Source organism: Schistocerca nitens, chromosome 6, assembly GCF_023898315.1.
Source record: "Schistocerca nitens isolate TAMUIC-IGC-003100 chromosome 6, iqSchNite1.1, whole genome shotgun sequence".
Lineage (NCBI taxonomy): Eukaryota > Metazoa > Arthropoda > Insecta > Orthoptera > Acrididae > Schistocerca > Schistocerca nitens.
The window spans coordinates 558,009,819-558,026,522 of NC_064619.1; the positions used below are offsets into that span (position 1 = coordinate 558,009,819).

Here is a 16,704-nt window from a genome sequence, read left to right on the forward strand (position 1 = left end):
GAGGTGACGCTGGCTATCTTGTCAGTGGCTCAGTAACAATTGGTGATGGAGACAGGACGTTATTGTTCTGGTGCAAGGGGAAGACACACAGCTGGAGGCAGCAGCTCGACATTCATGGAAGCCCCAAAGTCGAGCGCATGTGATGGTCGCGGCATAAGCTACTCCAAGGGCAGACGTCGTAGACAAGCAGTACCAGTGGTGGAGACTAGGAACTGTGATGGCTAGTGCGCCGAAGACTGGGAATCGACTGGATCTGATCTGGCTGGAAGGCTTAGGCGGCAGTGGTGGAGGTCTCAGGTCGGTGCTAGGAGTTGGGTGAGTAATGTCATTTAGTTACATGTTCAGAGCCGGTTACGATGTCACGAAAGGCTGACTTGATGCCCCATATGAGAACCCCCTTGCGTCCACCACGGTGTGGCCATTTGTTCGAGAGCCGGCCGCTGATGGCCGAGCGGTTCTGGCGCTACAGTCTGGAACCGCGCGACCGCTACGGTCGCAGGTTCGAATCCTGCCTCGGGCATGGATGTGTGTGTTGTCCTTAGGTTAGTTAGGTTTAAGTAGTTCTAAGTTCTAGGGGACTTATGACCTCAGCAGTTGAGTCCCATAGTGCTCAGAGCAATTTGAACCATTTGTTCGAGACAAGACGACCAAATGGGAGATAGGGCAGGACTTTGGAGACTAGGCTTACTGGTTCAGGCATACATGACTGAAAAGGCTTTTGTGTATGTGTGGGGAGCCATACATACCAAAGAAGGAAGTCAGGGCTTTTTCAAACGTTGATGTCGTCATCAACATATTCACATGGATTTGTGATGAGGTGGGGCTTTACAGCTCTAAGATAATTGGGAACTTCATTGTAGATGACCATCAGCTGTTTATTTTGATGCTCAGTTCTACCAGTTCCGATCAGTAGACTATTACCAATCCGAAGCAAGGCATTTGGCTATAATTCACGTGCCCCGTTGTTAGTATTTAAGACATATATTAAACTAGTTTTCCTTGCCACCTGGGAATGTAAATGCCAGATTTACGCCAGTCCCAAACTGCGAAGCATATGCCGACGGAAGTGAAGTTTTCCTGGCGTAAACGTGAGCAGACAGGGAGCAAACTTCCCTTTAACAACTTCAAGAACACTTTCTGCAAGTGGTATGTGACCTAAATTTGATTCCCTTTCAGTATTTCGGTATTTCTACTAATTTTGTAATATTGAACTATGATATCTTCGCATCATTCGTTATAAATTTTTCTTGGTAATTTGTGACCCAAGAAGGACTGGAGATCCCTCAAATCTTTTGAGTGCAGTGGATATCACTTGCTACGATGTGAACGTAAGTTCATCTCAGCTCGTTATGGGGCTGAGGTACAGAACGCTTGGTTGGAGAAAACGAAACATAGATTACATTTTGGCGCATAATAATGAAATGGCTGTTTTAAGAGATGTGAGTATTAGAATAGTTCCAAGAGTTGCAAAACCGCAGAAACAGATGGTGGAATGTTTTTCTCGTTTGCTTCAGATCATCGGACGCCGTGAACATAGATGCCGACTAACTTATGGTGTTGATGCTGTTGGTGCAACATTGTTCCGTTCTGCTGTGCACCCCAGCAAAACCCTCTGATTTTTCTGATGTATCTTAACATGTCACTGAAATTAATGCTGGTTGCTGCTTCCACATTTCGATAAACCTAGCATCCATTATGCACTAGCAACAGGCAAAGCTTAGGACTCCTTGTCACCACTTTTGTGCCGTAGCCTGCCACAAACTAGGCAAGTCACTACGGTGAACCATATTACATGTTGATACCATAATCTATCCTACGTTGATGTCTGTAAATGCGGTAGAGAGCGAAAGTTATGACTGCACATAACGTGAGGTCAAGTTAGTAGCCATGCACAAAGCCAAAATTATCATACAAAACAATATAAACAATCCAAGTTCCAAAATAAATGTCTAGATCCAGAAAGTGAGAGAAACTGGGCATTTGAGAATCAACCCAAGGGGGCTTAGCAACCACAAATTACCAGCTGGTCCATGCTGGGCATCTGTTTCCTTTTTTTTCTCTTTAACGAGTTTGCTGATATTTACTTCACACTGCCATGACTTCCTTTCCACTGCCAACCTCTTCCTATAAGAATAGCACTTGCACAAAACATCCTCAATAATTGGTGGAATGTATTCCAATCTTTCTGCTAGAGTTTCTACATATCATAGATCCCTCAACTACAAACGAAATTAGCCCATGACGCCTTAACCCATGACCTACCATCTTGCCCCTTCTTATTGTCATGTTTCCTTCTATTACTTTCTTCACCGATTCGGCGAAGAATCTTCTCATATCAGGCCACTTAATTTTTAACATCCTTCGATTCTCCTCACTTCCGGTTTTCTTACAATCCATGACTCAGCCCCATAGAAAAGTGTTCTCTAAACGCACACTCTCAGAAATTTTTTTCGTTACATTAAGGCCGAAAAAAAAGAACAAGAACTGGCAGTACAAGATAATAGCCCTGCATCAATAGTTAAATAATAAAGAGAGCGCCTCCCCCCCCCCCCCTTTGGAGAACAAATTAACCATGGTCCAAACGAATCCATCGACTATTCGACCGCCTCCTTGAGGGATGGAACATTTTTTTGACCACGAATGCCTTCTTTTTCGGTATCGGTCTGCTTTTTATGTCCCCTTTTCTCCACCCGTCATGTTTTACTTTTCTTCCAAGGTAGAAAGCTTTCTTAAGTTCATCTACTTCATGGTTCCCAATTGATGTGAAGATTGTTGCTTGCTTCATTTCCACTATTCTTTATAGTTTTCTTCTTTCTTCGGTTTACGCGCAATCCACAGAGTGTGCCCTTTATAATTTTTATTTTATTCAATAGATCGTGCAATTTTTCCTCACTCCCACGGAGGATAGCAACGTCATCAGTGAATCTTATATATTCTTTCACCTCAAATTTCAAAACTTCTCTTGAATCTTTCTTTTATTTACGTCATTGTTTCATCGACAAGTAATTGTGCAGGAGGGTGGAAAGACAGATATACTGTCTTACATCCTTTTTAATCCATGCAATTCGTTCTTGGCCTTCTGTTCTTATTGTTCCCTCTTGATTTTTGCATGTGCATCGTACTTTCCTATAGGTTACACCTATTTTTCTGAGAAACAGCGGGATGATTACCGAGCTTGACTACGTCATCTGGCGGATGATCACCATCAGCAGTATCACATGCTCTCACTCACTCACTGAGGACAGGTTCACAAATTAACCCAGGGCATTGTTCAAGAGCAGATTGCTACTGTCTCATCAACATATGAGGAAACAATCCCTGCAGCATTTTACACATCCATCGGTTCAGCAAATAATAATGATGAATACGAAAAATCGTGACAAGCCAGCACATGTCTTGTCCATTGTTTTTAGTTTATTAATAACTACTTGTGAATATTAAAATAACTTACAGGAATGTAGACAGGTGAGGACGTCGAGGGCATGGATGTGTGTGATGTCCTTAGGTTAGTTAGGTTTAAGTAGTTCTAAGTTCTAGGGGACTGATGACCACAGATGTTAAGTCCCATAGCGCTCGGAGCCATTTGAACCATTTGAGGACGTCAACAGGTGGCCACCATATCATTTCCACGGCAAAACTGCAGCAAGTAAGCTCTGTGCAAGTGAATTTAGAAACCGGCCGGGAGAACTTCTCAAAGCTAAAGTAGTAGTATTAAAATTTGGGATGAAAGAATATAGTTGTTAAGATTCACTGATAACATTGCTATCCTCAGTGGGAGTGAGGAAAAATTGCACAACCTATTGAATAAAATAAACATTATAATAAACACGCACTGCAGACTGCGAGTATAGCTAAGAAAGGCGAAAATTATGAGGAATAGGGGAAATGAGATGGGCGATAATCTTAACATCATAATTGGGAACCACAAAGTAGACGAACTTAATAAATCTTGCTACGTTGGAATCATAGTAACACATAATGTGCGGAGCAAGGGGGACATAAAAAGCAGACCGGTATTGGAAAAGAAGGCATTCATGACCAAAAAAATGTTCCACTCCTCAAGGAGACAGTCAAACAGTCGATGGATTCGTTTGGATCATGGTTAATTTGTTCTTATGAGGGGCACTATTATTTAACTGTTAACGTTAGGCTATTACCTCCTACTGTCATTTCTTGTTCATTTTGTTCGACCTTAATGTAACATAAAATTTCTGAGAATGTGTGTTTATGGAACACCATTGAATGGGGTTGAGTCATAGACTGTGAGAAAAGCGGAAGCGAGGAGAATTGAAATATTTGAGTTGTGGTGCTACAGAAGGATGTTAAAAATTAGGTGGACTGGTAAGATATGAGGAGATTCTTCACAAAATCGGCGAAGAAAGTAATACGTGGAGAAACTGACAGTAAGAAGGGACGATAGACCATGTGTTAAGGCATCAGGGAAAAACTTCGTTTGTAGTCGAGAGATCTGTAATACGTAGAAACTCTAGCAGAAGACAGGGAGCGCTATATATAAGTTATTTGAATACATACGTTATTTGAATACACAAGTTATTTGAATATATAAATTTTCGTGCAGCCACAGGACGTCGTGTTACGACTCGAAGTGTGAGCTAAAGGCTGCATAATGTGCAACTTCACCCCAGACGTCCATGGCGAGGTCCATCTTTGCAACCACGACACCATGCATCGGGGTACAAATGGGCCCAACAACATGCCCAACATGCCGAATGGACCGCTCAGATTTGGCATCACGTTCCCTTCACCGACGAGTGTCGCATATGCCTTCAACAAGACAATTGTCAGAAACATGTTTGGAGCAACCCGGTCAGGCTAAACGCCTTAGACACACTGTCCAGCGAGTGCAGCAATGTGGAGGTTCTCTGCTGTGTTGGGGTGATATTATGTGGGACCGACGTATGCCGCTGGTGGTCATGGAAGGCGCCGTAACGGCTGTACGGTACGTGAATGCCATCCTCCGACCGATAGTGCAACCATATGGGCAGCATATTGGCGAGGCATTCGTCTTCATGGACGGCAATTCACGCTCCCATCGTGTACAACTTGTGAATGACTTCCTTCAGGATAACGACATCGCTTGACTAGAGTGGCCAGCATGTTCTACAGATGTGAACTCTATTGAACATGCCTGGGACAGTTTGAAAATGGTTGTTTATGGACGACGTGACCCTCGAACCACTCTGAGGGATCTACGCAGAATCGCCGTTGAGGAGTGGGACAATCTGGACCAACAGTGCCCTGATGAACTTGTGGATAGTATGCCGCGACGAATACAGGCATGCATCAATGGAAGAGGACGTGCTACTGGGTGTTAGAGGTACCAGTGTGTTCAGCAGTCTGTACCTCCAACTCTGAAGGTCTCGCTGTATGGTGGTACTACATGCAATGTGTGGTTTTCATGAGCAGTAAAAAGGGCGGAAATTATGTTTATGCGGATCTCTATTCCAATTTTCTGTACAGGTTCCGGAACTCTCGGAACCGAGCGGATGCAAAACTTCTTTTGATGTGTGTAGATCGTTTAATAAATCTTAGCAACATTAAAAAAGTGAAATATCTGACTGGCCTTTTTATCAAATCAGTTTACCTATATTGTGTCCGCCCCCGGTAGCTGAATGGTCAGTGTGACGGATTGTCAATCCTCTGGGCCTAAGTTCGATTCCCGGCTAGGTCGGGCAATTTTCTCCGCCCAGGGGTTGTGTGTTGTGCTGTCCTCATCATCTTCCTATCATCTTCATCGACTGCAGGTCGCCGAAGTGGCGTCACATTGAAAGACCGGCACCTGGCGAACGGCCTGCACGAATGGGGGCCCTAGTCATACGATTGAATAAATTAACGTATATTGTGGGTTTATTCAACAATTACAAATTATCGGCCAACGCATCTATACTAATGCACTGGGAGAAACATAATTATTTACCATCTTTACCTTGCCTTCATAAAGACTTCAGCTTCAAAATTCAACAATATTGACATACGTAAATTAAAATAAACCCTTGGTGGCTTCACACAGTACACGTACTCCATCGTCTTTCCCTCATAGATAGCTACCTATAACTGTGCGCCAAGCACTCTCTTACTCCAACACTAGCAGTATCTCTGAATCTGCAGTCTTACACAGCCAGCGACATAAAGTCTCTCAAAAGCATACAATGTTTATATAAAAACACAGCTGCGCGGAGTGGCCTAGCTGTTTGAAGCGCTATGTCACAGACTGTGTGGCCCCTCCCGCCAGAGGTTCGAGTCCTCCCCCGAGGATGGGTGTATGTGTTGTTCTTAGCATAAGTTCGTTTAAGTAATGTGTAAGACTAGGGACTGATGACCTCAGCAGTTTGATCCCATAGGACTTCACACACATTTGAACATTTTATAAAATCATATTCGTGTGCCACATATAAATGTGACCCAGTATACTCCTTTCAATATGATATAACAAATGAACAGAAAAAATCACATTTCAACCAATTATTTGAAAAAAAAAATGATCAAAGTCATTTCGATCAGGATTTGAAAATAAAAATATTTAAATGTACTTGACGAGATATGAACTACACGTAACGTCAGTACCTTTACCATTACGCTATGCAACTAGCCTGTACAGTGCTGCCAATTTTAAATCTATACAGCAATACGCGAAATTTCCTAATTTTTCCGTCAATTATTCGCAATCGAGGGCCCACCAGGGTGAAAGGCTGTAGGGTACGATGCCTTGGACGTTAATCTACATCGCCGTATAGATTGTTTTGAAAAGTGGATCCCACCACTCAGGACGTCTCCTCGTCAGTTCTAATGCACCGCTTATGGGTAGCGTCATTTATCACGTGCGAGTAGCCACAGACGCGTCTTTCTCCCACGTGTCCACCCTTTACATCGCGGCTGAGATGTCGGCGCGGCGCCTTCGCCAGTTGTAGGTGGCGCAGGGTGGCGCGGCTACTCCTCCTCGTCCTCGTCCTCGACTTCGTCGTCGTCCTCGTCCTCGTCGTCGTCCTCATCGTCGTCGTCCTCGTGGTCCTGGAGCCAGCCGGCGCGGGCGCAGCAGCGGCTGCCGGCGTGCTGCGCCGCCAACGCGACGCGGCCGGCCCACCTGCTGAGCAGTCCGGGGCTGCCGCACACGGCGGCAGAGCGGCGCCTCTGCTCCTACTGGGTGCGCCGCAGCTCCCGCGCCGTCTGCCGCCTCCGGCTGCGCCTTCGGCTGTTCGCGCTGCCACCGCCTGATGCATTCGGCCGCTGCCGCCGCGGACACCTGCGAGTCGGTCGCTGTCAGCTCTGCGGCTGCAGGTACGCGTTCGTCCTTGAAACCGCTCTCTGTTAAGATTTTACACCTATTGTGCAGAGTGACTAGGAAACGGGGTTCCATCACTGAAAAGCTGCTGAACATTCACTCGAGATTTTACACGCATTAACGCAATCTTAATTACAAAAATGGCTCTGAGCACTATGGGACTTAACTGCTGCGGTCATCAGTCCCCTAGAACTTAGAACTACTTAAACCTAACCAACCTAAGGACATCACACACATCCATGCTCGAGGCAGGATTCGAACCCGCGACCGTAACGGTCACGCGGTTCCAGACTGTAGCGCCTAGAAGTGCACGGCCACTCTGGCCAGCAAACTTAATTACAGTAAAACCTTTCATTCCTGAGTACTCACAAGGGAACCTCCCAATCGCACCTCCCTCAGATTTAGTTATAAGTTGGCACAGTGGATAGGCCTTGAAAAACTGAACACAGATCAATCGAGAAAACAGGAAGAATTTGTGTGGAACTATGAAAAAAGTAAGCAAAGTATACAAACTGAGTAGTCCATGCGCAACATATGCAACATCAAGGTTACTGTGAGGTCAGGAGCGCCGTAGTCCCGTGGTTAGCGTGAGCATCTGCGGGACGAGAAGTCCTTGGATCAAGTCTTCCCTCGAGTAGAAAGTTTCATTTTTTATTTTCAGATAATTATTATCTGTCCGTCCGTCCGATGCGAGATAACTGCGCCGTAGTATGGGGACACTACACCTGAACGGAAAAATTTGAAAACGTTAAAAACGTATGTTTTGACAGAGCACAGGGAAAACTGTGCGACTGTGAAACTGTTGCATTCCTTTGTTGCAGTTTATGCGACAAACTCTTATGTTTTCATCACTTTTTTGGAAGTGATTATCACATCCACAAGAAAACGTAAATAGGGCAAGGTAGAAGAATCTTTTTTCCATTCGCCAAGTGTACAAGTTAGGTGGGTCGACAACATATTCCTGTCATGTGACGCTGTGGTGTGCGTACTGTAAGACCTTCGGTACACACACCATCAGATTATTTGACTTGTCGCTCTAACGAAGTAGGCGAGTGTCAGCAATATGTCTCGTGGTCTTATCGTGGCGTGTTTATCTTCTGTCGTTAGGTCAGACGATAGAAATGCCACTTGCACGCTTAGAGTAGCAGATTGACGGTGACCAACTTTAAACATTGACCAAGTGTCTATACATTTCTCTTCATGGCTATGTACAGGAATATGATAATCTTATTAGGCGCAGACTGAAACTTGACGGCAGACAAAGGCAGACAAATGCAGACTGACTAATCAGAGGTCTGTACACTCGTTATAATACCTCGCGCGTTCAGGTATCACTGCGCGAGTGTGATCCGCGAGGTGAAAAGGTTCTACGTTAGCAGCAATCTCACTGGCTGCGTTACATATTAATACGCGGATCGGCGGAAGCAGAATTTGGTCCGTCTCTAAGACAGCGCCATCTCGTAGTGCGGAGACGGACGAGCGCTGCGCCTGCGCTGTTGTGCTTAGCGGGGCGCGCTCTAGTGGGAACGTTGTGTACGCGCTGATTACGCGGAACTATGTACACAACAGACGCACGTGCCGTCACCAGTGTCGTATAGAATATATCAGACGTGTTTTCCTGTGGAGAAATCGGCTGACCTATGACCTTTCGATCAAATGTTTTCGTTTCCCATTGGAGAGGCACGTCCTTTCGTCTACTAATCGCACGGTTTTGCGGTGCGATCGCAAAACACAGACACTAAACTTATTACAGTGAACAGAGACGTCAATGAACGGACAGATCATAACTTTGCGAAAATAAAAAAAGTAAACTTTTCAGTCGAGGGAAGACATGAACCAAGGACCTCGCGTTGCGCAGCTGCTCACGCTAACGACGGGACCACGGCGCTCCTGAGCGCACTGTGTTCTTGATGTTGCCTATGTTGTACATGGACTACTCAGTTTGTATATTTTGCTTATTTTTTTCATAGTTCCACACAACTTCTTCCTGTTTTCTCGATTGATCTGTGTTCAATTTTTCAAGGCCTATCCACTGTGCCAACTTATAACTAAATCTGAGGGGGTGCGATGAGGAGGTTCCCTTGTTACACATTCATAAAAACTCAACTCAGTTAATCAGTAAATACATTACTGGAAGGAGAGGCACACAGCGGTCAGTAGCAATCCCATTACTTTTTATTATGCTTGCAAATCTAGATTTCGGCTATAAATAGCCGTCATCAGTGAGCCGTACTTGTGTCCGGCTCTTCGAAAAGCGCGCCAAGCGGAGTGCTTTCGCTTCGCGTCTAGTGTTTGCGGTGGCGCTTTCGGTTTGGCGCGCTGTTTGGATCGCTACCGCCCTCTGGCGGCAGGTGGAGCACGTGTACGGTCGCGTGATGATCGAGGAGTACGTACTGGGCGGTGGTCGAGAGAGGTGGTGGCGAGAGCGGGGCCCTGTTGTTGGGGGTCGTCAACTGCTCGCCACGCGCTTTGGCCGACCTCTTGGCTGTCAGTGGCTAAGTCTGCCTTACCCGTATTTACGTGGCTTATGAAGCTTAGAAGCCGTGGTGCAGGAGACCAGCGCGTGGGACCGTATGTCTTCTTATCGGCCGTTGAAACCACTGGCAGCGGTTGGCTCTGACGAGCATAAGGAAGTGTAACGTGTTCCTGGCGCTTTATATATATCTTCAAGTTCTAGTGAAGTGTATGAGTTTCTTCACCAGTGCTTTTGTTGGGGTCTTCCCACCGCTCGTTTGCCTGTCCGTGGGAATGTGGTAATTGCTTCTAGGTCGGGCCGTTTCATTCACACCTTTATTGGATGATTTAGGGTGGGAGTCGTGTGTCTCTGTGGTTCAGAGTCTGACAGGCATCGCCCTTGCTACATCTTCTGGTTTTGGGTAACTCGGGGAGGCGGTGGCTTGTAATGCAGCTTTTGGGGCTGATCTGCTGTGGCCCTGTAGACCACCAATAACTATTCCGACTATTGTGATCTGGGCCCCTTGAGACGTGGCACTCCCTCACCGAGCCAAGGAAATTTCTTTTTGGGAACTGCCTTTAATGTGAAACTTTGTGTGCTGGCTTATTCAAATTGATCTTGTAAGGTGTAATGTAAGTTATTTAATTGGCGAGAGACAACTATTTTCACTTTAGTACAAACTAGCTACTTGAAGGTTTTTTTAAGGAATTGTTCTCTTATATAAATATATGTGTGTGTGTGTGTGTTTAAAATCTTATTATTGGGAAGTTGTTAACATCATACCTTGCAATCTCCTTTTCATAAAGAAAATTTATTAGCTATTGGGAATAGTTTTGAAATTGTTTTTTTAAAAAAATGCCAGACTTAAAAATTTATTGACAAAGTATTTTAAAATAAAAAAGGTATCTTTAGCAGTGTGTGTTATTTCACCAGCATCTCCTGGCCCCTACTTCCACGATAACGTTTTGGAATAACATGGTCCGCAGCTCGTGGTCGTATGGTAGCGTTCTCGCTTCCCGCGCCCGGGTTCGATTCCCGGCGGGGTCAGGGATTTTCTCTGCCTCGTGATGACTGGGTGTTGTGTGATGTCCTTAGGTTAGTTAGGTTTAAGTAGTTCTAAGTTCTAGGGGACTGATGACCATAGATGTTAAGTCCCATAGTGCTCAGAGCCATTTGAACCAAAAACAAATTGATATACTGAAATCGGAACTGTTAACATACAATTATGTTTTAAAACAGTACAATTGCGCTCAACTCCCTGTAAATCAAACAAGATAATCAATTACAACACTAAAACAAATCTCGACATGTCCTTGCCCACAATAAGAAGATTATTAAAGGAAAATATTAAAGAAAATTCATCAGCACTTTATCGTTAAGAATACCAGTAAGTGACGACATAAGGTCAGCTTATCCATCTGTTTAGTACAGCATTACAGTAGTTAACAAAATGACGTAACTCCCAATCTAAGAACAATACACTGTCATCAGAAAACGAGTACTGGTCATTGGCAGTTTGTTACAATTACGCTAAGTAAGAGCAAAGCAGTAAAATACCCTCGAAAGCTTCAGCCTGGAAAATTCATGTACTGCCATACCAGGGCATACAGCTCAACTAAATATTACAGAACCGGAGGCAGAATATGCACCAGCAGTTGGCTGTTCAAGAGCTGACAAACCCGCTGCCGGCCGCTTGCAATTACGAAACAATCCCGTAGTAGCACGTAAAACTAGTGCATATTGTCAGGCTTGTACAACTAACAGAAAAGTGAAATTATTAACTCAAATAATTTATCAATTGAAGAGAAAGTCTGTAAACGAGTCAGCGATCATGTTGTGACTCTTCGTTTTATTTATTTTTGATTTATTTACAAATGAAGTAACCATAGCATTTGCTTCAATACCCCTAATTAGTAGTTCTAACATGCACAATCGACAAAACACAGCAATCGAAAACGGTTTTTCACAAACGTCATACTTGCCGGCGAAGTAAACCAACCCTCCCAGAATACACTCCTGGAAATTGAAATAAGAACACCGTGAATTCATTGTCCCAGGAAGGGGAAACTTTATTGACACATTCCTGGGGTCAGATACATCACATGATCACACTGACAGAACCACAGGCACATAGACACAGGCAACAGAGCATGCACAATGTCGGCACTAGTACAGTGTATATCCACCTTTCGCAGCAATGCAGGCTGCTATTCTCCCATGGAGACGATCGTAGAGATGCTGGATGTAGTCCTGTGGAACGGCTTGCCATGCCATTTCCACCTGGCGCCTCAGTTGGACCAGCGTTCGTGCCGGACGTGCAGACCGCGTGAGACGACGCTTCATCCAGTCCCAAACATGCTCAATGGGGGACAGATCCGGAGATCTTGCTGGCCAGGGTAGTTGACTTACACCTTCTAGAGCACGTTGGGTGGCACGGGATACATGCGGACGTGCATTGTCCTGTTGGAACAGCAAGTTCCCTTGCCGGTCTAGGAATGGTAGAACGATGGGTTCGATGACGGTTTGGATGTACCGTGCACTATTCAGTGTCCCCTCGACGATCACCAGTGGTGTACGGCCAGTGTAGGAGATCGCTCCCCACACCATGATGCCGGGTGTTGGCCCTGTGTGCCTCGGTCGTATGCAGTCCTGATTGTGGCGCTCACCTGCACGGCGCCAAACACGCATACGACCATCATTGACACCAAGGCAGAAGCGACTCTCATCGCTGAAGACGACACGTCTCCATTCGTCCCTCCATTCACGCCTGTCGCGACACCACTGGAGGCGGGCTGCACGATGTTGGGGCGTGAGCGGAAGACAGCCTAACGGTGTGCGGGACCGTAGCCCAGCTTCATGGAGACGGTTGCGAATGGTCCTCGCCGATACCCCAGGAGCAACAGTGTCCCTAATTTGCTGGGAAGTGGCGGTGCGGTCCCCTACGGCACTGCGTAGGATCCTACGGTCTTGGCGTGCATCCGTGCGTCGCTGCGGTCCGGTCCCAGGTCGACGGGCACGTGCACCTTCCGCCGACCACTGGCGACAACATCGATGTACTGTGGAGACCTCACGCCCCACGTGTTGAGCAATTCGGCGGTACGTCCACCCGGCCTCCCGCATGCCCACTATACGCCCTCGCTCAAAGTCCGTCAACTGCACATACGGTTCACGTCCACGCTGTCGCGGCATGCTACCAGTGTTAAAGACTGCGATGGAGCTCCGTATGCCACGGCAAACTGGCTGACACTGACGGCGGCGGTGCACAAATGCTGCGCAGCTAGCGCCATTCGACGGCCAACACCGCGGTTCCTGGTGTGTCCGCTGTGCCGTGCGTGTGATCATTGCTTGTACAGCCCTCTCGCAGTGTCCGGAGCAAGTATGGTGGGTCTGACACACCGGTGTCAATGTGTTCTTTTTTCCATTTCCAGGAGTGTAGATTCTTTCACAACATCAGGATCTAGTGAAGAAATATGCAAACACTAACTTGGTGAGAGTAACACTAGCAGTTAAAGCCTTGCGATGCCTACAAGGACATACATTCAGAATCCAGCGACTGTAAAGGTACTATATAAAAAGTCTAACGAGCCGCGACGCCAACACAGACTTCCAACAGTTCAAATTTCCTGCTCACCACAGAAACAGACGTCGAACTTTTCTACCGAACGCCTTACACTTCACAGAGCGTCCGCACGTTCCTTCTTAAGAACACTAGGCGTCTGATGCGGCCCGGGGTGCTCCCTCACCCCCGTCGTCCGCGAGAGTCTTCCCCGCCACCTCCCGGCTCGCCCGCCAACCTCCCACTCTGTCCATCTACCGCCTTTCATCCAGTGCTTTTATTTTCATCTTTTTGTGGTAGGTTGAAGTAAAGCGTCACCGGCGGACCTCGGTCTTACTGTCCTGGTGAAGAGGTAAAATTGTTGTATCCTACAATGATATCTTCCAAGGACATCATTGGAGCGCACGTTGAAGGTGTGGCGGTGGGACTTTAAATCCCATACCACCCTCCGACGGGGTATGTTCAAGGTGCAGGTGATACGTAACACAACTACATTAGACACTGGTACTGCTGACTTATGATGGTAGACACTTATCGAGTGGTCGTATCAACACTGACACTTCATTAGTGGCTGTAACATCATCCAGCAGGCTGTTTAAAAGCCTTTTCCTCCCCACGGAGCATGCTCCTTCCAGCAGCTCACCAGCGACGTCCCTAGAGTCCCGTGGCAAAGTGGATCGGCACGCGTTAGTTCTGTTTTCGTGTATTTCCTCATAGTTCTATTATAACAAGAGCCTGCTACAGCTTGAGCGACGGTATTAATTTTATTAATATAGCCTGTTCAAAATTATTTTAGGAGTGATACTTCGACAGGAACGCGTGCAGGCACGGACTTTAAGTTCCCAAGTTCCGCACAGAAGAAATGCATAATCTTACTTTTTTTTATTAAGCTCGCTGAAACGCGCAAACTGTTCAGTGTACAAAGATGGAACTGGAATCACAGTCTCCTGAAGAGCTGTGCTGTTTCGTATCCATTTCATTTTTATTTGCGACAGCAAATTTTGAATATGATACACGGAAATTTTACGAACTTACATTTCCTAGCGATGTTACCAAAATTGCAGCATACGGGAAATGTGTTTGTTTTTGAATTTAGGTGAACAGGTTGTTCTAATGAAATCTTAATAATACCATGTGTTTATAATTGAACTCTCTCTATTTAACACGTTATAAACACGAAAACTAATTACCATACGAGTACCAAACTTGGTAGTATTATTGCCAAAGACATGGGGAAGAGAAATAATGCAGAATCATTTCAATTGAGACACTCTTAATGTGATGCTACGGTACAACATACAATTATTTCTACAAAAGAGGCTCAATATGGCACCCATCAGTGTCCAGAAGAGTCTGAAAGCGCAGGAATGCATTCTGCACAGCAGAACGAAGCATGTCCTTAGGTATGCTGGCTACCTCTCTTAATATGCTGCGCTTCAGATCAGCAAATATGTGAATGTTCCCCTGGTAAACCCTGTCCTTTAGGTAGCCCCAAAACTAAAAATCACAGGATGTGAGATCAGGTGATCGCGGCGGCCAAGCATTTGGAAACGATCGGCTGATAATTCCATCGTTTCCAAATGTGTTTCGGAGAAGAAGGTGAACTTCGCGAGCGATGTGCGGTGAGTCCCATCTTGCATGAAAACTGCTTAATGCGTCTCTCCCCTGTAGGGCGGGTAAGACACGCTGGCGAAGCATATCGCAGGAATGTTTTCAGCCACTCTGCACGTCTTTGGTCACTGAGCGTAAACCTGTTCAAAAAAGAATGGGCCAATGATAAACGTAGCCGTGAAGCCATACCACACGGTGACATATTCACCATAGAGACGAACTTCATGCACAGTGACTGGAGGTAAAGATCCCCACACTTGGCAATTTGTGTATTAAGCTCACCAATTAGAGAGAAATGAGCATCTGTCCACAGGATAGTCCTCGTCAACTTCAGTCCTTGTGGAGAGCGAAGTCAACATGTCGTTGTGCGCCCTCTTGTGCAATCTGCTGTACGATATGGATCTTGTCCGGATACCATTTGAGAATGGTTCGTAGCACCTTCCGCACAGTGAACCACGAGATGTTCAATTTAGTGATTTTTATCCGTAATGGACGCTGTTGAACTCCGTGACTGTACCTTTATATGATGTAGAAATATTTCCGCTATCAGTCACAATTAAAGGTTACTTATACGTCACACGGGCTTGTGTCCATCCTCTGGTGTTTATAAATTCATGTACATGTTTATACTGCTGGAGATCACTGTATAAATACAAAGAAAATTATTTGGTGGTGACTAAACTGATACAAGTGGAATATATTTTCGACAAATGCTACCTTGCCACTTAGAATTGTCCCACTTGTATCTGTTTAGTCACCAGCAAGTAATTTTCTTTGTATTTATACAGTGATCTCCAGCAATATAAACATGTACATGAATTTATAAACACCAGAGGATGGGCACAAGCCAGAAACCGGTCGTGTGACGAATAAATAATCTTTTATTGTGACTGGTAACGGAAATTTTTCTACTCCCTATAGATGTTCAATTCTCGTGACACATCACATGCTCTGCCCGACGATCGGGAATTGCGTGCAGCTTTGTCTTCCATAGCAACAGCGATTTCATCAACTACCTGAGGTGCAATTGGTTGTCGGCCTCTTCCCGGAGTGACGCCCAGTTATCCAGTTGATTCGAACTACGTCATCATGTTCCGTACAGCAGGTGGATAAAGAGGACCCTTCCGTAATCCTTTCAGCCGGCGATATTCTCGAAGTGCAGCTGCAGCATTAGTGTTGTTTTGATAAGAGAGCTTCATCAATCATGCCCTGCTCCTCACGCTCAGGTTGACACGTCAACAAGTGCACTGCGACTGGTCAGGTGTGTGACTATGAATCACGATGCTGATCAAGGCACCTGATGGTCATAGTTGGAAATGGATGATGGCAGTGTGACGCATGGAAATAAAGCACCCCATACTCTGGACATTAATGCTACCAAGTTTGGTACTCGTACGGTAGTTAGTTTCCGTGTTATAACGCGTTAAATAGGGAAAGATTATTTATAACCACCCTGTACATCATATACTCACCTGCTCGAAACTTGGACTGTCGGACAGCCCTGGCATAAGGCAATTTGACTTCAACGTGAGGCATGATGCGCTCGTGAGACAAAACCTCAGTGGTCACCCGTTAGGTTACACTGAGTGAAACGGATCGCTGGTTTTATAATTAACTTGATACTAAGTTTCTCTATCTGATTTCCTACTTATTTGTAGCGTTAGAAAAAATGTTATGTTCATTAATCGAAGTGAGGATACTTATCGATTTGGAAGAAAGCAAAAGGGAGAGTAACAAAGACAGTGAGAAGGATATCCACGGGTGACCTCCTTCGAGCTCAGT

The 16,704-nt window shown here is 45.6% G+C and overlaps 1 protein-coding gene across 1 annotated transcript in view; it reads left to right on the forward strand.

Annotated features, from left to right (window-relative positions):
• Positions 1-217: 217 nt before the first annotated feature.
• The window catches only part of LOC126263462 (uncharacterized), a 165,507-nt gene continuing 149,020 nt past the window's right edge, over positions 218-16,704 (forward strand). The window contains exons 1-2 of the mRNA XM_049960555.1: positions 218-315; positions 7,036-7,296. Coding sequence (XP_049816512.1) covers positions 218-315; positions 7,036-7,296 — 359 coding nt within the window. The remainder of the gene's footprint in view (positions 316-7,035; positions 7,297-16,704) is intronic.